The sequence below is a fragment of the Heteronotia binoei genome, chromosome 1, assembly GCF_032191835.1.
Source record: "Heteronotia binoei isolate CCM8104 ecotype False Entrance Well chromosome 1, APGP_CSIRO_Hbin_v1, whole genome shotgun sequence".
NCBI lineage: Eukaryota > Metazoa > Chordata > Lepidosauria > Squamata > Gekkonidae > Heteronotia > Heteronotia binoei.
Window position 1 is genome coordinate 52,233,857 of NC_083223.1, and position 21,519 is coordinate 52,255,375.

General features: G+C 41.2%; 1 protein-coding gene across 2 annotated transcripts; it reads left to right on the plus strand.

Moving 5' to 3' along the window:
* The first annotated feature begins 243 nt into the window (after nucleotides 1-243).
* On the plus strand, nucleotides 244-18,134 carry LOC132568484 (ribonuclease H1-like). Of its 2 annotated transcripts, XM_060234344.1 has the most exons (9): nucleotides 244-457; nucleotides 1,831-1,940; nucleotides 3,616-3,672; nucleotides 4,313-4,498; nucleotides 5,224-5,323; nucleotides 6,979-7,033; nucleotides 7,969-8,053; nucleotides 16,159-16,283; nucleotides 17,679-18,134. In XM_060234344.1, the coding sequence occupies exons 1-9, from the start codon at nucleotides 333-335 to the stop codon at nucleotides 17,763-17,765; spliced, it is 930 nt and encodes a 309-aa protein (XP_060090327.1). In that variant the 5' UTR covers nucleotides 244-332; the 3' UTR covers nucleotides 17,766-18,134. The 2 variants fall into 2 exon arrangements, with proteins under 2 accessions (XP_060090327.1, XP_060090337.1); XM_060234354.1 differs by lacking the exon at nucleotides 3,616-3,672 and having other exon boundaries at nucleotides 281-457.
* The last annotated feature ends 3,385 nt before the right edge of the window (nucleotides 18,135-21,519 follow it).

The window sequence follows — 21,519 nt, forward strand, 5'->3', positions numbered from 1 at the left end:
GCGGGGCAGTATACCATAGACTGTAGTGGCCGCGGTTCAACAAAACCCACTCGACTGCTAGAAATCTCCTTCGTGCCCAGTCTTTTAAGGACCCAAGAGTAATTAACCCTTTCTCCGAAAGAAGCTCCACCTAGTTTGAAGTGAGACTCGCTTAAACGGAAGTGCTGAGGTTGACCCCCTATTGCGTGCATCATTTTGCAGCAGGAACCGGAAGTGTATGGTAGGCCTTGTGGTGTCACTGTCTAGAAAGCGGAGATGGGGTTGGCGCGTGTGTGCGAGACGCCTTCCGTGGCGTGCGCGGGGCGGGTGGGGCTCCGGGGCCGGCGGGGATTATGCTGCGCCGGGTCTTGGCGTTGTTGATTCACCCTCATTTTCTTCCTAGCAGCGCCAGTGGTGGCAGCGGGAGCATGTTCTATGCTGTGCGAAAGGGCAGGAGGACGGGAGTGTATCGATCCTGGTAAGCAGGCAGAGGGGAAGATGGAGCGCCCCTGCCCTGCCCCCGCCAGTTGCAGCATCAGAGCGCCCCCCTGAACTTATTAAATATGTTTCCCAATGATTCGGCCAGCTCAGTGGAGATTATTTGAGGAAATGGCCATTCTTTTGGTTAAGTGTACGCTTTCCTTTCAGTTTGGAGGCGTCGGAAGCCATAAAACAACTTGGGTCACTTGGTTCTTAAGATCATCAGTGTTCTGGTTTGTTCCGATGACACAAACAGGTCCCGAGCTACAACATGTCAGCCAGGATGTTGCCCTAATCTTTCGTGTTAAGTGTTGTCGCTGTAAAGATTGTTCATTGTGCTCAGCTGAAAGATAATAAAAACAGGTTGAAAGTGAAGTTTGAAAGAACTGGAGTGTTCCCCCTCTCCACCCCCCACAGTGAGCTCTCTAATTTGTGCTCATTTCTTTGGGTATTTATTTTTGTTTTGTCCTCTTCGCCATTTTAACCTTGTGAGGTAGGTTACACTGATACAATGTGACTGCCCTAAGACAACACATCAGGCTTCCATGGCAAGGTGGAGATTCAAACCTGTGCCCCCCAAATCTCTTTCTAACCTCTACACTGACATTTTTCTGTGGTTTACATTGGAAGTTAAATCCACTTAATAATGGGCCAAGCTGGATGTCTCACCTATGCCTGCTGCCATTTTAGGAGCAAATTTGACCATTTTAAAACTGCAGCCCTCATGGAATTTTTTGAATGATTGTATTTTTTTCTAAAATGGCAGCAGTGACCACGGGTAGAACCCATAGGTACTGTAACATTTAATTTTGTCCCTGACTTCCAAGAGGAAAAAAAGTGCTTTGGAAAGCTTTTATAGTTCACGCTGATTGTTAAGTAGTTAAATAATAGTTTGGTGCTACAAACTGGAGAGATGGGGATGAATTGAAATGACGCTGCTGTGTAGGGGCTTGAGTGTGACTTGGTGGCTGGCAGCCTCTTAGCTCCCATTTGCCAGGACTGGGATGCTGGCTCAGGCACTCTCACTGTTTTATTTAGTTTGTCTGTGCTCTAGCTTATATTGTTTGCTAGTTCATGTTCTGATGTATAGGTTGGTCTTCCCAGATTTCCAATAGTGCAAAGCAAAGTATAGATAGTGCCCAAGTGTACATATGGATTTCTTACCATCTCTCCCCCCCCCCCCCCCCCGCTCCCCTGCTTTTTTGAATCACAACTGGTATGAAATTAATCAGGGTGAGAAATACAAATAACTGGGAAGGCATTCTCAAGGGAATGGAATCCTGGCATAGGAATCCAGGAATCCGTAGCTGCTCCCTGCCCTACCTTTATCACACAGCCTGTTTCGCCATTTCTCTCTTACTTTCTTTATAGGGATGAATGTAGAGATCAAGTTGACAAATACCCATATGCTAGTTTCAAAAAATTTGCCACAGAGGAAGATGCTTGGAAATTTGTAAATGGCGAGTCATCACAATTAGCAAGTAAGTCTTGTGAGCAAAAATTCTATTTCATGAGCTACTGGCATTAAAGTTGGGAGGTATTCATAAATTAGTTTGCTTTGGAGCCATTTCCTCTACGAGAAGACAAAACTGTGAGCCAGAGACTAAAAAACTGCAAGCTAGCTCACACCTATTCCGCTTAGAGGGAACACTGCTTGGCAGATACATGGAAGTGGGCATGATGTATTCCACTGTAGCATGTGTAATGGGATGATCATATATCTGGAATAGAATGTTGCTTGTGTTTTTCCTTTAGTTGTTGTCAGTTGAATTCTCAGCCCAGTTACATAGTTTAAATCAATGGCTATTCTGAAAGTTCAGTTAAGTTGCTTTTGGACTCAGGCTAACTTTTAAAAAGTGAGATGTGTAGATCTGTTCGATAGAAAGAAATGCATTTATAATACCTACTGAAACATTAAAGCTGGAAGAATAAGGCATAGGTAAGTATTCGGAAGATTTTAACACTTCTCTGTGGTTAAAATGATCTGAAAAACCTTACAAAAGAGCCACCAGGTTACATCTTTACGTGACATTTCCCCCTATACAGAAATAATTCCCCCCAACTTTCTGGGAGCTTGTTTCACATGATAGGAGGTAGAAAAGGATGGAGGGTCTGTTGTATAAACTTAATCAAGACCAGTTCCATTCCTGCTGGATGTAAGAAATAGACAAGAAATTATTTAGTCTTGGCCTAGGACTTGAGATTTGGAACAAGCAAATTAAATATTAATAACTTTGTAGGGGAGATAGATCACTTTAGCTCAGTTATATGAACTTGGAGCGTATGCTGCACCCAAGTTTTAAAAAAAGATATTTCTCCATTTCTAATCACTCCAGCATATGTAGAATTTTTAGCAGTTCCTTGTTACGGTACAGCATTTATGCTTGCACGTTTTTACACTGCCCTTTCAATTGTCCTGTATGGGAGACATTGTAATCTTTGTTATTTGGGCAGGCTTTTCCAAAAGGCTGGCTCCTTACCCTAACTGATATTGGGATGTCTTTATTATAATTTCTGCTGCAAATTATAAATTGCTCCTATTTTAACAAAATTACCTTCTAATCAAAAGATAATATAGTCCCTTATCTCTTGGTGGCTAGAGATCCAAGGATTTCACTGAATGTTGTTCAAGTATTTCTCTACCACATTTTCCTCAAAGAAATAAAGGCTGCTTTTTCATCCCTCAAGATTGTTGGATCAAAGGAGCTTGAAAGAAAGCAAAGAAATGGGAAAGGAACAGGCGCTGGTTGATGTCAGATGGGCTTTCTTAAACAAGGGAGCACTCAGGAGGTAGTTGTTGGAGCATGGAGACGGTCCTTGAGATATATACGTACCACAAAACTGACTGTAGGGAAATTCCACTGAAAGGACCACTGGTAGTCTGAGAAGCTAGAAAATCAGAGCTGCATTTATATGTTGTTAGCCGCCCTGAGCCTGCCGAGGTGGGGAGGGCGGGATAGAAATAAATTTATTATATTATTATGTACACTTCGATGAAAATTAATCCCACTGAATTTGTTCAGAGGGAAACAGGTTACGTTTGACTTCAAGTCTTATAAGTTATAATTCTTGTGCTTTAGATCTGGGTCTTTCACTTTTGGTGAGTAGCTCACTTTACACAGAAGGTTCTGTTCTCATTGTATCTTCTGTTGGCAGGTGAAACAAGGAATACAGATGCATCACTACCTGGTGACACAGCGGTTGTTACTGAAGGTGCTCTTCATGCTTTTCTTGTTTCCTTTGGCATGTGCATGCTGTAGCCCTCCTGCCTTAGAGTGTGATGCTTCACTGACTTGTTTGTCAAGCCAGTTTATTTATTTTATTCAATTGATAGCCCACTTTCCCAGAAACTGGCTCACTTTGGTATATGTCTGGTATACGTGAGAAAGATCTGCTCTGAAATTCTCTGTTAGTATAATCTTTGTCATCCAAATACTTGTCTGACTTCTGAGTCTTTTCTTGGTAGATTAAAGCTTGGTGGGGTGTGGATGAATGAAATGCTTTTTAAGGTACTCCCACAGGAAAAATATTAATAAAAACTTCTTTTTATGCTGTGCAAAACCCCTTACCATAGCAATAACAGTGAGGGTAGATTCTGAGGGTTGCGTTTTGATATTGATTCCTCTTTTGCCCTATTGTTTCTAAGCTCTGCAAAGATGCTTGAGCATATTGATGTCTGGATCATAGTTCACTTACAAATCACAGTCTGCATGTTTGACAAAAATATATTAAGATTAAAATTGCTTTGAATAAATACTTTATGCACCTCTCAGAGCCCCACCTTAAATGTCTTCCACCTTAAATATTCATGTCCCAAAGTTAATATTTCAGTTTTCTGTCTGTCTTTCTGAAGGTAACAGCTGTATCCCTTGTGAAAAGCAGAGAAATAAGACTTACAATAATAAGGCTACATTCTGGTCAGATTATAGCTCATACAAGAGACCAAATGAAGAGCCCTCAGAAAGCCAGCATAATAGAAAACGGACAAAATACACTGAAGTGCCTTGCACAGCTTCAGGGGATAATCTTTCATATATGGGTAAGTTGAAGGCCACAATTCTGTGTTCATTTATCTGGGAGCAAGCTCTGTTAAACAAAGAGCTTCATTTCTGAGTAGACTTCCATGAATTGTAGTTCCGTGCACGGTGACTTATTAATATGCTAATGTGTTTTATACTCTTTCTTCTTCCTTGGTTATAGCTGGGCACAGTGAGAATTAGGTAGATTAGTCCTGTTTGTTACCGTGAGTATATGGGAAATTTTACGTAGATAAATTTCTGGTTCCACAGGAAATTGTACTCTAATTTAGACAGTGGGGAATGACAGAAGAGGGGAGGAAGACTATATGGGTAGCAAGGGCTGCACTTCTGTAGTTGAACCTTTTCCTTGACATCATCCCATTAAGTGGCTGAGCCAAAGAGAGACCATAATAAAGGTGGATTTAGAAGACAGATTCAAAGGATAGCAATTGTGTCAGGTCTGGAATTCAATTAAATGTAATTCTGTTGAAGTAAATTTTACTGAAAATGAAACAATTTTTAAATTGGCTAATAAACAGAAGAACATGAACATTTATACAGAAGCTTGTTTTAGGACAAGTGAAAATTTACAAGACTACATTTTATGCCCAAATAGAAAAAAATTAATTTCTAGCCCGTATCTGGAAGAAGATTTTATGAGCCATTCTGATTAGGATTGTATTTTTGAATTTTAAAATATAATTGATATGCTGCATTTAGGCAAAATACAAATTTATATTCATAGGAGACTATGCAGTTGTTTATACTGATGGATGTTGTTCAAGTAATGGGCGTCATAAAGCACGTGCTGGAACAGGTGTCTATTGGGGACCTGGTCATCCTCTGTAAGTAAGATCCCACAATACTTACATAACATGTTTTAAAATTCATTCTCTGTAACAGTTACAAGACTTGCAAATCATCACTTGGAATTTCTATGCCCAAATTGACTCTGACAACTAGAAAAGCTGTTTGAACCTGTAATGCTGAACTTACAGGCTCCCATCTTTAGTTATAAAAAAAAGAGTAAAGAAATGCAGAAAAATGTAACCAAAATTACTGTGTAAGGTAAATAATGTAGTTTTCAACCAGAACCTGAGTTTAAGAACTTAAGCTTTCATATCCCATTCTGCCTGAATGTTGTATGCAACTATTTAAATATGAAAATTTTAGTATATTGTATGCTGAAAGTAGCTAAATTAGTGTTGCAAGTTCAACCAGCTAATATTTCTATTCATGTCATGCTAATTATTATTAAGGGCCTGCTCTTTTGGGGTATTGTGCTCTTTTCTCCCTATCATACATTCCTGTTGCTGTTGAAATAAGCTGGTTTCCCCCCAGTAGAAAGTGGCCATGAAACTCCTGTGGCAGTTCCTACTACCTTAAGGGACTGGCAGTGCAATCCAAAGCAAAGGTACACTCTTCCAAGTGCACTGATGTAGGGCAGATGAGGAGGGTAGTGTGGTGGTTCACATTTGCCGCTTGCCCCATTGAACCTGTATAAAATGTAGCATAGTTTTGATCTAGCATGTGCTCATCAACACAGCTAATGGTGTAATGGATACGTACTTCCTACTTGTCCTCATGGGCTTAAGGAATAAAAGGTATGTACAAAGTAGGTATGCCATTCTTGAATGCTTCTAATTTAAAAAAAAAATTAAAGAGTATTATGGTGAGGGATTTTACTTACATTATTTATAGTCTGCTTTACTCACTGGGACTTGAGGCAAATTACACAGAGTGAGTCAATACAATCAATATTGTGTTGTCAATACAAGCAGCAATGAAATAGGATTTGAGTTGTAAAACCAATCAGAAATCCAGAAAAGCAGAATTGAAACAAAGCCATAGGTTTTGGCTTTACAAGACACGTAAAATGATGCAAGATTACATAGAAGGATCCAACTTATTTCAAACTGCACACAGTAGTATAGACTGTAGTCCCTAATAATTTGTCCTTATAACTTTGTGAAATGTTGTACAGTGCTATCCTATTGCCTGCATAGAAAAGCCCTCTTAAATAATTCAGCTTTGCATAGTTTGCAGAAAGCCAGAAGATGGGAGCCTGCCTGACCTCAGGCAGACCATTCCACAAGGTGGGGGCCACGACAAAGCAGAGATGTATATGAGCACTTGTTGATTTTGCCCATTTGTAGGTTGTTACCTGCACAAGGCCCTGTTCAGATAAGCAAAGCTGTTATGGAGGAGCATTGGGGGAAAGACAGTGTTGCAGAGATGAGGGTGCAAAGCTACGAAGGGTTTTGTATGTGACAGTCAGTACCTTAAATTGAGTCCGGTATTTGATGGGCAGAGTGGGAGTAATATGCATGCTCCACCTAGTTCTCAGTAATAGCTGAGCTGCAGCATTCTGTCCCTATCATAAAACCCAACCTAAATAGCTATTTATATAACTTTCTACTGCAGAGACAGTTTAGTGTTTAATTGTTATATAAAAGTAGTTTCTGATCAGTTGTTCGCCTTTTTTTTGTTTATTTCACAGAAATAGTAGTGAGAGACTTCCTGGGCGGCAAACTAATCAAAGAGCTGAAATACATGTAAGTTGCAATCAGTGTTCCCTCTAAGCTCAGTTAGTGTGAGCAAGCTCACAGTTTTTTTAGCCTCTGGCTCACACATTTTTGTCTCAGCTCAGGAAGGATGGCCCCAAACTAATTCATGCAGTAGCCAAATTGCTCGCTCACAATTTTAATGCCAGTCGCTCACAAAGTAGAAGTTTTTGCTCACAAGACTCCATAGCTTAGAGGGAGCATTTGTTGCAATACAAAACTTGAAAGACCTGGATGATCCCAGCTTCTTGATTTGTGTGGGGATTTTCTCTTTTGCTCACCTGCATAGTGTTGTACAGTAACACTTCATGGTTAACAGACAATGCCAAATTATAGTTTGGTGTTTTATCAACAAGCCTCCATCTCATATACTCCCTCTTCCCTTATGCAGTGCCTTTTGTTAGTGCCAGTGACCTGTCAAGCCATGGTTGGTGCTTGGCTTCCAAAGCAGAATCCGCAGCTACAGCTTGATCATGGCTTCCAAGTCTGGCTTGGAGACAATGCACTTATTTTGTTGGCCAGTTCAGGGAAAATTGCAGTCAGTACTTTCCTATGAAAAAGAGAGAGGACTGCATGGGAAAGAGGGAGCATGCGAGTTGACATCCATTCCTGTGCTTTCAAACTAGTCTGGCGTGGCTTCTAACCAGCCCTAAAACTTTGTCCCAAGCCACTATAAGCTGATTGCTTTATCACTCATTGGAAGACAGAATATTTTAATGGCGTGCTATAGCAGATCATGTAGGTCATAAACGCGAATTGATAGATTTGACTCCTAAGTAGCCAAAGAGAGATCCATAATAGAAACTTTCTGTAAAGTCTACTGTGCATAAATGACAATATATTCAGTGTCCTTAGTGTAAACAAATTATGTTATAAATGCTTCTGTTTATTTCCTGAGTTGTGTTTTTGCCAATTTTTTTTTTCAGGCAGCTTGCAAAGCTATAGAACAAGCAAAGAGCCAAAACATCAAGAAATTGGCTATCTATACTGACAGCAAGTTCACCATTAATGGTAAGCAGTTGGGTTTTTTGAATTAAGTAAATTTATAGATTGCCCTGTTACATAATACACAGTGAGCAGTGGAGACCTATGAAAAATCACAAGGGAAGGGGAAATCCTTGTTGTCTCAACCCTCTTCATTTCCCTATCTCCGTGATGTTTCTGACTTCGTTTCTGCCAGGGTTAACTTAGTAGAGTGGTATAGGATATAACTCATTGTGATTTGTAGATAATTGTGTTTTTACTGGTTAATTGATCATGCGATTCAGATCCTACTAATAAACTAGCAGGTTAATATAACATGTCTGTTAATTTAAAGTGATTCACCAGAAAATCCTTTGTTGAGAACAGCTGGGACCAGAGGTACCCACAAGCTTAACAGTTTTTTCTGTTTTTTCTCTATCCAGCCATTTCAGTCACAATGCATGTCTGGATTTATCCTCTTTCAGCTTGCCCATATGCAGTCCTAAACAAGGGTTTGGCAGTGGGTGAGCTCTGCAATTGCTTAGGCAGAAAATGAGATTAGTCTGGAAAACTGATAGAATCCATGTATGCTTAAAGCTGATGGTGATATTCTGTCAAATGTGACCATTGTAAAACAGGCCAGTAAGCAACTGAGGATTTTAGCACAGATAGAATCGTTATTTTGAACGTGGACTTCAGAGGACCCAACTTCAGAGGACCCATCCTTTTCTGACTAGCTTTCAGAACTCTGCTTATGAGGAACTGGAATAGGAACTCTGCTTACAAGGAGATCACTCTCAAGAAGTTCAGCCTCTCTGGTGGCATAGAAGACCAGTTGTAAAGGGACATTGACTTAAATAGAATAAGACTTTACAGTACACTTCTAAATACTTTTGAGTCAGCAAGCTTATGTGGGCGTTACTCAGGATGGCACTGTTGTTTATTTCCTGTTATACCGGCACCCACCTCACGGTCCCACTGGATTGCTTCTATGTGCTGTTTATGGCTACCCCAGCCCCTCTTTCTCCTCAGTTCTTCCTAATATAACTTTTACCTCAGGAATATAAAACTCAAGGGGTGGGTATGATATGGATTTCTCTTATCTTAGTCTCTTCGGGGTATTTTTTTTTATTTTGCTTTCAGATGTAGATATAATTCACTTCGTAGGGGACCACAGCAGTTTTGTTAGTTTTTCCCAAAATATAGGCACCAGAGAACTTTAAGGTAAAAAACAGATATTTTATTCAACACAAAGACTTCAACTGGGGATATGGGAGATATTTACATGGGCTATAAGGTATCTCCGGCAGTAAACAAGTTTTTTTTTTAAAAATCTTTAAAATGCTTTATTGAATTGAGAAACATGGTACAAATACATCAACAAATCAGTAAGTGTGCACCAAGTACCAATACAGAACAGGGAAGTAGGTGCGTACACCATAGGCCATCTTAGAGCAAAATTACAACAACAATTGACATGACATCAGTATAGCATGGTATGAGTTACTAGGAATATTGTTATCAGCTAACACTTTGTCTATAAAGGGACGCCATTTTTCTATAAAACTCAGGGAAGCAATTTGTTGAGAACGATGGGGGTCTAAATCATAAGTAAGCTTATCCAAAACAAAATAATCCCACAATTTCAACCACCAAGTCCGTCGTGAGGGCGGAGATTGCTGCTTCCAGACTATGGCTATTGCAAATTTAGCAGCCACAAACATATGTGAGATCAATTCCTCTACAGGTTCGGAAGTGTTTGAGGTGCCTATAAGATCCAAAAGAGCGTATTCAGGTGTAAATGGTGGAGAGTGTGAAGTGAGAGCTAGTACTTCTTGGTAGATTTGCCTCCAAAAGCTATTTATGACTGGGCATAGCCACCAAGAGTGAAAAAATGTGCCCTTCTGGCCACAATTCTTAAAACAGAGAGGCGAGATAGAGGATGAGTGTGCTAACTGCACTGGAGTTTTGTACCATCGCGTAAGGACTTTTAAGGCTTGAAGTTGAACGTTCATTGCTTTTGTTTTGTATATGGAAGAACACCAAATAGCCTGCCACTGCTCCTCAGTCAGCTCCATGTGCAGGTCTCGGACCCAGGCACCTTGGTAAGAGTGTGGCACTGCGTTAAGGGGGCGGAGTAGTATTTTATAAATCTTTGATATCAATCCTTTGATTGGGATTGAGTCACAAAATAAAATCTTTTCAAAATCAGTAAGTTGAATGCGTAAAGGAGGGGTAAAGAGATGCGAGTCAAGTAAATGCTGAAGTTGAAGATACTCAAACCAGGGGAGCCGAAGGTCGGAGTCAGCCTCCAGAGTCCCTTTGTCTTTTACTACCCCATTAAGAAGGACATCGACAAAGCGAGTCAGCCCCAATCGTCTCCATTTCACAAATGAGTTTTTACACAGTCCCGGAGCAAACCAGTGCTGACCAACAAACGTGGTTAAGGGAGAGGTTGGAGGAGCTATCTTAATATGATGTTTACGCCAAACCTGCAATAAGGAAGCTAAAAAAGGATTTGGAGAAAGAGAAGATTTAACTCGTTTGGGAACATTCCAGAGCTCTTCTTGAAAAGAAGGGGCCTTAAGATAAGAATTTTCGATCAACTTCCAGTCCGCCACATAAGAGGACCTATAATATTTCACCAAGTTAGAAAGAATAATAGCATCATGGTATCTAAAAATATCTGGGATCCCCAGTCCACCCATTGAAATAGACCGTCTGCTCGATGCAAAGTTGAGCCTTGGTTTCCGATGTTGCCAAATGAATTCATTTATTTGGGATTGCCACTTATGTAGCAAGGAGGCCGGGACACACAGAGGGACAGCGCGTAAGTAGAACACTATCTTGGGAAGGATCAAAGATTTAATTAAGTAAATGCGTTCCAAAAGGGTGAAAAATTGTTGTTTTCCGGAGTAGGTTAGGATTGACTTGATAGATTTGGAGATTTCCGCCTGATTGACAGCTGGGAGAGTATTAAAGTCAAGTGGGACGTGAACGCCAAGGTGTTTCCAAGATTTGTTAACCCACTTATAGTGATAGTGCTTTCTGATAAAGGAGATGGAGGCTGGGGATAGAGTAATAGAATGCAAGAGAGATTTATCAAAGTTTATGGTAAGGCCTGAAGCATTGGCAAATTCAGAGAGGTGAGAATGAATTGCTGGAAGTGACGAGGAGGGATTAGTAAGATACAAAGTTATGTCATCCGCAAAGAGACTTACCTTAAAAACTTCGGTCTCCACAGGGACACCCTGAATGCGAGTATCATTCCTGATTTTGATGGCAAGAGGCTCAATTGCAAGAGCAAATAAAAGGGGTGAGAGAGGGCACCCTTGTCGAGTGCCTCTAGACAAGTTGAAGATAGCTGAGTTTAAATTGTTAATCCGAAGTAGCGCTGAAGGGGAGAAATAAAAGGAATCTATAAGATTGCGAAATTTAGGACCAAAATTCATTCTTTCGAGCAAAGAGTGCAAATAAAGAGGTTCGACCGAGTCAAAGGCTTTCTCTATGTCTATGGATAGAATACAGGCATCTCGAACGGCCTTGGATGTACAGTGATAGATCAGGTTCAATGTTTTTTGAGTGACATCAGTTAGATCACGACCAGGGATGAAACCTGCCTGATCTGGGGCAATATACTTTCCTATAAAACTATTTAATTGCTTAGTTAGAATGCTAGCAAAGAGCTTGTAGTCAGTGTTTAAGAGTGATATCGGTCGATAGGATTTGGGGTCTAGTTCATCTCTTTCTTTCTTATGCAAAACAATAATCTTGGCAAGACTCCAGGACTGGGGGATAGAGCCAGAGTCAAGAATATGATTAAAAAGAGTTAATAAATACAAGGATAGTGAGGAACTATAAGCTTTGTAGAATTCAGAGGTGAAGCCATCAAGACCCGGAGATTTGTTAGTGCGCAATGACTTGATGGCTGCAGCAAGTTCCAGCTCATCAATGGGGTGGTCAAGGTACTTTCTGTGAGTTTCTGACAAAGTGGGAAGAGAAGTGATAGATTGAAAGAAATTAGAGATTAGGTCCGGTGATGAGTTTTTGGATTGGTATAAAGAGGAGTAAAATTGGCTAAAGGTAGCTAAAATAGATTTAGAAGAAGTGCATAAAGTACCTTTGCAGTCTCTGAGACCTTTTACATTCAGGTTGGCAGCTTGTTGTTTGGCTTTCCATGCCAGGAGCCTGTGAAATTTAGGGCTTCAATAGCAATATGCCTGTTTAGTAAATAGCAAATTGCGTTTGATTTTTTGTGTTTCTAAGGCTTCTAATCTCTTTCTCTCCTCTTGCAAGTGTTGATAAACTTTTTTGTTGCATGTATGTTTGTGTTGAAATTCAAGATCTCTGATTTTCGCGGTCAGGGCAGTAATAAGATGTTGCTTTTTCTTTCTCTGGGCCGCGGTCAGTGCAATAATCTTACCTCTTAGGACAGCTTTGCAAGCATCCCAGACTGTTTGGGCGGGGGTGTCACCAGAAAGGTTATGACTGAAAAATTCGTTAATTTCGCGTTCAATTTGGTTGGAAAGTTCCTTATCTAATAATAAATAATTGTCAAGTCTCCATGAGAAGCTACGGTCATATTGCTCAGTTGCCCTTATAGTGCAGAGAACTGGCGCATGGTCAGACCAAAGTTTCGATTCAATGGAAGCGTCTACAAGAGTGTTGCAAAGAGAGTTGGAAATAAAGATATAATCGATGCGCGTGTGGGTTTGATGCTGTGATGAGAAATAAGTAAAGTCTCGTTCATTTTGATGAAGAAACCTCCAGGAATCCGTAAGTCCCATATCCGACATTATTTTTTGCAAACCTGAGGGCGAGGGGCACTGGCTGGGGAGGAGATGAGGAGGCAGGCGATTGGTTTTTTTATCTAGCTGGGTGTCCATAAGGAAATTAAAGTCAGCCCCGATAATTAGAGGGCCTTCCTGGAAAGCTCTTAGTTTGGACATAGCCTCGCGAATGAAGTCCAGCTGTCCCGAATTAGGTGCGTAAACAGCAGCCAGGGTTATGACTTCTTCGTTAAGCCTACCTTTAACAAATAGAAATCTACCACGATCATCCTTTTCAGTGGCCAGACAAGAGAATTGAACTGAGCATGAGAATAGAATAGCGACTCCTCTAGCATGTGAGGAGCCAGGAGCGGTAAAGGTCAGGGGAAAGTGAGCGGAGTGAAATAAGAGATTAGTGTCATTTCTTAGGTGCGTCTCTTGCAAAAGAATAATATCTAGAGCCCGCTTCTTCAGGCCTGAGAGGATGCGTCTAGATTTAATTTTGCTATTAAGCCCTCGACAGTTCAGTGAAAGAACCTTTAGATCTGGAGCCATTTAGACCAAAGTAAGTAGATGGTGGGAGAAATCTCCCATTGAGGATAAGAGACAAGACAAAGGTAATGTAGGAGTGGAGCATGAGGTCTATGGCAAGAAAGTGCTGCATAGGACCCCATAGCAGCACAGTAAAATGATGAGTATGCAAATATAAGTAAAACGATGCCCAGAAATAAGACTGCGATGGTTATGTGACAGGGTGCTAGAAATATATAAATCACGAGGAGTGGGCCAAAGTGTTGCGGTGACTTATGTCCACTTGACTGGCTTTTAAAAAAGAAATGCGACGAACCCAAGGGTGGAAGGACCCATGATCCAAAAGACAAAGCCATGGGGCATGAAAGCATACACATACCACCTCTAAAGCGATCAAAGTGCATTAGTACCATGTCAAACAAACAAGAGCTAAAAAGAAAAAGGAGTTTAAAGAGAGCATACAGACAGCCGTGTAATGACATTACTTGAACAGCGGATGGCATACCAAAGTAACAAGTTGAACAGTAGCTAGCATAGTTAACACTATAGTGAAGGTAACAACAATGAATGCACCATGTTCCCTCCCCCCCCTTCCCCTTTCTCTGTTCCTCCTGCAAACAAGTTATGTTTGTATGTGAGATGGAAAGGCATGTGCAGGAGGACAGATCCCTTAGCAAGTAAGGTGAACAATACCACCAGAAATAAACATATGGGGAAAACCTGCGGGTCCCAGGGAACCACCCGAGACAGGGGACCTCGTACCCTTCCACTACACATCCCCACCATTTTTGGGGGAGCTGGAGAGTCAAAACCCACACTACCCTTTCCCACCCACCCCTCAGATAACATGAAACATATTATTCATTTCTTCAAAGAAAGATAATAAGGTGACACAGGTTTATAGAGAGTTTACGGATTGTAGAGATTGCATAGGATCTGAAGCATGAGTTGGCTCAGGAGAACGAACTGAGATCTTGCGGTCTTTAGGTGGTGATGTGAAAGTCCACTTTCGCTTTTGTGACTTGCGATCCAGCTCCATTGGTACATCTAGGTTGAGTGACTGAAGTAAATATAAGCCAGCCTCAGGGTCTTCAACCATCCAATTTTTCCCTTGATGGTGAACAACGAGCCTGCCTGACAGCGACCATCTATAGCGGATGTTTGCTGCAGCCAGTTTTTGGGCTATCGGCTTGAGGAAATGTCTGTTCTGTAGAGTCTCTGCAGACAAGTCTGGGAAGGCAAGAATTTTCTTGTCTTTAAAAGCTAGACCATTCAGGTTTCTGGCAGTGTCTAAAATCTTCTTTTGGACACGGATATCAGCTAGTTCTATGATGACATCCCGGGAGCCACGGTAACGTGGGGAGAAAGCTGAGCCTAGCCTATAAGCACGAACGATATGTGGGGCAATGCCGTCTTCCAACTGAAGAGCTGTAGATAGCCAGGATGCTAAGAAACTAGCAAGATCTGAGGTACCTTCCTCATGTTCCTCAAAACCTCTCAGTTTAACGTGCCGCTCCCGCGCTTTATTGTCGAGTGTCAAGATTTTGTCTGTGGCCCATCGTTCTTGCCTTTGAAGATGGCGGATGTCATCCTGATTCGCTAGGCCTGTTTCTAGCGCCGAATTAGCTGTGGCTGTAGCTTCTTTCAGAGTGATTTGTAAAGTGCTGATCTGATCTGTGATTGGTTTCAGTATAGCTGCCATGTTATCAAGCATTTCTGACTGGAATGAACTCAGAGTATTGTGAAACTCTTTCGTTGTAAGCAAGTCCGTTGAGGGAGGTGAGCTGACAGCGCCATCTGCCATTTTTGTTGTTTCGTGAGGCCTTGTCAGGGAGCGATCTGCTTGCGAGCTAGAATCTAGGAATGATTTGAGGAGCCGAGCACTAGCTAAAATTGGCTTATTCTTTTTATGGGACGATTTTTCCATAATCCGATAAAAGGCAGAGTGCGGAAACCTGCGTCGATGAGGGAGGGTGAGGGGATCAGGTCAGGAGCTTGAGCCTCACACGTCAGTCGCCATTCGCGCCGAAGCCACGCCCCCGTAAACAAGTTGCTCAGTTGTTTCAGGCTTTCTAATATAACGTTTTCTTTCTCTTAGGTCTCTCAGGTTTTCAGTTCACATATAATACATTCTCCAACACTAGCAAAGGCTGGCCTCTTGGGTGTAATGTGCCAAGTCTCTCAAGTTGACTGGAGCCTCTACTCCCAGCCCTTCAGACTTTTAGACCCACGTATATTCCCTCAACCACCTCTCTAGCTCTTAAGAGATATGTACATGTGTCTGTGACCGTTCAGGTCTTCACAGTGACTCTTCCTTTTAGCCACACACAGCCCCTTGCTGGTTTTATAGAGCTAGCAGTCAGCTTTTCTTCTCACGAAGACTCTTCTTAGCTACTGCCCCAGCTCCTTCTCAAAGACCAACTCTCTCTGACTCTGTCCGGCACCAACTCTCTCAGACTCTGACAGGCCCTAACTCTCTCTGGCTCTGTCAGGCACTAACTGACTCTCCTCAGCCGTTAGCTGTCAATCTCCCCCTGAGAGTTCCGAGCACTCTGGCCCCCAACCTCAGGTCACCTGACGCAGGCTCTATGGGTCCTTGATTTTCCTTGTTTTTGTGTTTAACCCATACCTTACTGTCACACCTGTCTTTAAAACAACAGACTGATGAGACAATATGTTTGCAGAGTGTGGGGGTATATTCATTACAGATGCTTTAAATGTCCAGATATAGCCTTTTTGCCTTTTGGAATACCTTAGCTGGATGGCATTTTGCAGATGCCACGGAAGCTGTGAGATCGTTTCTGCAGTGTCTTTAAAGTTACAGTCCTAAAGGGATCCTTTTTTCTTCTGTAGGTATGACAGACTGGGTTCCAAACTGGCAGCGTAATGGTTGGAAAACCAGCACAGGAAAAGATGTAATAAACAAAGAGGACTTTGAAAGGCTTGCTAAACTTTCAGAAGGCATGGATATCCAGTGGGTACGTAACAAAACTGCTGACTGAGGAAAGAATGAGTACATAACTAAAATGCAAATCCTGCAACAGAACATGAGCAACTTGATTGTGTATTCATAATGCTTCCAGTAGTAATACAAGTAGACTTGTTTATACAAATATAAGAGGTTACAATTAAAGAAGAAAGCTACCTAAATCCTTCTTCCAAAAACTTAACAAAATGGTTATGGCTTTTATTTGACAAAACAAGAAGCCGAGGATAAAATTAAAAGTGCTGCAGGAGAGTAAGTTAAGAGGTGGCCTGGCATTGCCGGATTGGAACTTATACTATAAAGTATGCTGCTTAGCCTGGGCTAAAGATTGGCTCTTATTAGAAAAGAAAAGATTGCTAGTACTTGAAGGTGCGGGGCTCGTTAAAGGCTGGCATGCATACATTTGGTACCAGACCCCCCAAAGAAATAGTATCTTTTTGAACCATGAAGTAAGAAAGGCAATCTATAAGGTCTGGACGGAAATTAAAAGTAAACTTTACACTTATACTCCACTTTGGGTGTCTCCGGTAGAGGCGGCCATGCATCCAAACTTATATGATTGGGGAAAATCTTACAATTATGGCATGTTGCTGGATACTGGAAATAACTTAAAATTAGAGGGGAATATAATATCTGACTGGTGGGTCAGATGTCAAGTAAAATCAAGGTATCAATCTGATGAAGAATTAGGTTTTCCCAAAAATTCGGAATTAAATGAATTTGATGCATTGATCCATAATCCCCATAAACTCATCTCGAAAATTTATAATTGGTTATTACAAGCCAAGATGCAAAGAGAATCTGTAAAAGAAAGTTGGATAAAATGGTTAGAGGATTTCGGTTATACTATTAAATTGGCGGAATGGGAGAAGGCTTGGAAACAAAATATAAAGTTGACTAAATCATTGGTTTTTAAGGAAAATTTATATAAAATGATGTATTGATGGTACCTCACTCTGGAAAGATTGGCTAAAATGTATCCAAGCTATACAAACAAATGTTGGAAATGCAGGAAAGTTAAGGGGACGCTTTACCTTATCTGGTATGTGTTTCTTTTTTTTTACAATAAAATTTAAAATTAAAAAAAAAAGAAGAAAGCTACTATCATTCTGGTCCTTGTATTACTTCCCAGCCCTGGTTTCTTGCAAAGGAAATATAGTTCACAGTTTTAGGCAGAGATGCTGGCAAGAGGAATTCTCTCTTGAAATAAGACAAAAAGTTAAAAATGAGAGAATTGCACTTTGTTCCCAAAATAATAGAATTATATGAAAGCCTAAGTAATTAGTAGTAGTGGATGTAGTAGATTAGTAGTAGATGTTCTACACAACTGGCATTGATTGCAGTTTGTTCTACACTTTCAATTACCTTGGACACTTCTCGTCAACAGATGCATGTTCCAGGTCATGCGGGATTTACAGGAAATGAGGCAGCTGATCGTCTAGCAAAAGAAGGAGCTGGAAAACCCCAATCATAGCATTTTGGAATTACAGAGTTCCTTTCATGTTCTCTGGCAGTGACAGCAATACAGGTTTGTTAACCTGTGATATAGTTAACATGCACTTTCTGCTGCATCTCCACCCAGCCCAGCTTTGTCGGCATTCAGAAGACTCACAGGTACATACTTTTCCTTGTTCTGAAGAGGCATTTTCAAGGTTCTAATTGAAATTAATTCCATTTCTGTTGGTACTAAGTTGCCTCATGTTTTTAGGCAGCACATCTCCATAGGGTATTTAACAGGTTCAAGTCTGTGATCTCTAGTTTCTTCAGAAGTCTCAGTAGGGTGCTGGCCAACAGTATGTTTTCCCATTGAGCTTTGAAATAAAGATTTCTGTTTTTACTCTAATTGTGGCATTTCTGCATTCCAGTCTTACTAGATGAGCCCTTGCAGCACAAAAAATAAAACCTCCAAAAGTTTACCCACTACTGTGAACAAAAGTGCAAAATATCAGTGATCCATAACAACACAGTGATCATAAACGTGCATTCCATTGATGTAATGTTTGTCCAAAGAGATTCAGTCTACTTAATCATGAGGGTCACAGAGTCTGAGTACAGTATTCACCTAGCTGACAATGTTATGCACGGCAAGCATCAGTCTTCTATCTATAGCAATAAAAGGATGCATCTGCTTGTGGCAGGCATAACTCAACAGTAATAAAGACAGGAGTTCCACAATCAGCCATCACCTTAAGGATGGTCATGGTGTTGCATTGCCATAAATGAAGGGAATTGGAACACCCTCATTCAGATTATCTCCTGGACATCTCTGTTACGAGATGGAAGCAACAGTTCACTTGTTAGATTCCAGGAAGGTGGAGGCAACAGTGCTAGGGTGGAAGATACCCTTCCTTTAAAAACAAAAACAGAGATGGCTCAACAGCGTTAAGCTGTGCACCAAAAACCACTCCTTCCTCTCTGGCTGCATATTTCCTGAAACTCTTCCAGGAGTCTGTTTTTAGAGACTACTGTGAGACATTACTCTTCTGGCAAGCTAAAGAGAAGCCACAGCTACACAGATGGTGGTGGGCTCTTTACATTCCGGTGCTTTAATTGGTTTTTTTAAACTGAATAATTATTGGTGTGTGTGGGGAGTTTGTATTGAAATTACTTAACAGTGTAGGGGAGAAATATAGCCATGTGCTGTTTCTGGGGTTAGTCTGCAGAGCATGTGGGGACAGAGCCCCTGTAATCCTGTGAGTGCAGCTAGGAACAGGGTTGGTAAGCAGGGCCTGGTTCCTAAATACAAAAAGGGGGATTTAGAATTTGTGACTGTGGATGTTAAATTATTGGTCTAGCTGGATGTTGAAGAGACGTGAAGATAGGAGTTTGTTGTTCTTAACAGTATGCGGATGCACATGTACTTAAATATTTGATGCATCTTGAAAGATCTCATAACCTTTTCCAACAGTGCTACTGTAGGGGAGCAGGAAAATCTCCCTCTTCAGAAACAACTAGCTGGTAGGGGCTCCTTCATAAATGAAATGATACCACACCTCTTGTTTGCCCTGCCATAGAGGAGCTTAGGAGTTTCCAGCAGGGAAACAGTTGGCACTTTTGGGAACAGCACATGAGTCTTGCACATTCCACTTCAGTATGCCTTATTCCCTGTGCAAAATGAGATGGTGTTGCATGGTCCCCTTGCTCTGGGTGCAAGAGGTCACATTAGCAGACAGGAGGCTTTTCCTACAGGATTCTGGCTGACAATCCCTGTCTGATTCAGGCAAATCAAATAATATCATTGCATTTGTGTTAAATGCTGTCAAGTCACTTCCAATTTTTGCTCTCTCTATGAATTAATGGCTTCCCAAATGTCCTGTCATTAAAAGCCTTGTTCAGGTCTTGTAAACCTGAGGCTTCCTGTGGCTTCCTTGGTTGAGTCAATCTGTCTCATGTTGGATTTCTTTTCCTGCTGTCTTCAACTTCTAGCATTACTGTCTTTTCCCGTGACTCTTGCCTTCTCATAATGTGATCAGGGTATGATAGCTTCAATTTAGTTATTTTCACTTCTAGGGAGAGTTCGGGCTTGATGTGATCTACCACCCACTTATTCGTCTTTTTGGTGCTCCATGGTATCTGTAAAACTCCCAATACAGCATTTCAAATGAATCAACTTTCTTTGTTGTACCAACTTTCACTGCCATGTTGAAGAGTAATTGGAACTCCTATGGTATGAATTATCTTGATCTTGGTCACTATTGACCCATATTTAAGTATCTTTTCTAGCTTCTTCATAGCTGCCCTTCCCAGTCACAATCTCCTCCTGATTTCTTGGTTGCAGTCTCCCTTTTGGCTGATGATAGAGCCAAGGAGGAGAAAATCTCAAACAATTTCAATTTCTTCATCAGTCTTAAAGTTGTTTATTTCCTCAGTAGTGATTACGTTTGTCTTGAGGCTCACCTGTAATCCTGCTTTGCTGCCTTCTACGTTAACCTCATCAGGAGTTGTTTCAAGTCTGTATTGTTTTCTGCCAGTAATGTGGTGTCCTCTGCATATCTCAAATGGTGAATGTTCCCTCCACCAATGTTTACTCCTTCTAAATCTAATCCATCTTTAAAAAAAAATGATCTGTATGCAGATTGAACAGACAAGGAGACAAAATACATCTTTGTGTGAAACCTTTGCCATTTGGAAACCATTCTGTTACTTCATATTCTGTCCTACCAGTAGTCTCTTGTCCAGAGTATAGGTGGCGCTTCAGAACAATCTGATGTTGTGGCACCCATATTCCTTTTAAAACCCAACTATAGCTTTTCCTGATCCCACCCAGTTGAAAACTTGGCTGTAATCTATGAAACAACAGGTGATTTTCTTCTGAAGTTCTCTTGTATGCACCAGTAGTCACAGTCACAATCCCACCCCTTGTGTGTCTCTAAAAGTGTGATTCTCTGTTGCCACCACCCCACAATATGAATCATAGCCTCCCAAGTAACCTGTGCCTTGGGGAATCTTGGTAAGCCAGCCTCTGAGCAGGTATAAAGGGCAGACCTTCCAGTTCCCCCTTGCATGTGTGTCCTTAGTGTGCAACAGCAGTCTTCAGTGTGTAGGTAGGATTTGAGTCACAGCTTTCTTAAACAGGAAAGAAGTTTTGTTACTAAAGATTAAACTAGAGCACATAAATGCAAAATAGCCATCATAGGAGATCTAGATATAAGGAAAATGAAAATAAAACATGAGTCTAAGTTGCAGTACAAGGCATTTACGTAGAGGGAGCAAACATACCCCAACCTCTCTACTCCCCCTTGATAGGATAATAGGTCCCACAGGTCGCAACCAAAAGTCCCCTCTGTGGGGTGCTGACGCACAAAATTTTAGCTGGCAACACCAGGATTTTTGTGTCAGCTCACAAGTGAATTGAGAAGGCATTTCCCTCCTCCATTGGAAACGATGAAGGATGGGGGCAGCTCCTGGAGCCCATAGACGTAGACCCCCTGGTCTAATCTTTCTGAAATTGGGGGGGGGGGGAGTTGAGTAGAGGCACCTGCAGCTATACTGCAAATTTAGTGCCTCTACCTCAAAAAAACAGCCCCCCTAAGAGCTCCAGATACCCCATATTGGTTCTCTGTTATGGCCTATGGGGACCATTGACTATAATAGTTCCCATAGGTTATAATGGAGCCAGAAAAAAATCTGAGGGTTTTTTTTTGCATACCCCTATTATGTTTTTCAGTATGATTTGTAAGCTGCCTTGAGTTACAGAGAGAAGTGGGATATAAACATTTGAATAAGTA

Excerpts from the sequence above, each read along its gene's own strand:
- LOC132568484 (XM_060234344.1), top strand. The coding sequence starts at position 333 with ATGCTGCGCCGGGTCTTGGCGTTGTTGATTCACCCTCATTTTCTTCCT. Across the intron at positions 458-1,830 it reads ACGGGAGTGTATCGATCCTG|GGATGAATGTAGAGATCAAG; the intron begins GTAAGCAGGCAG and ends CTTTCTTTATAG. Across the intron at positions 8,054-16,158 it reads CAGCAAGTTCACCATTAATG|GTATGACAGACTGGGTTCCA; the intron begins GTAAGCAGTTGG and ends TTTCTTCTGTAG.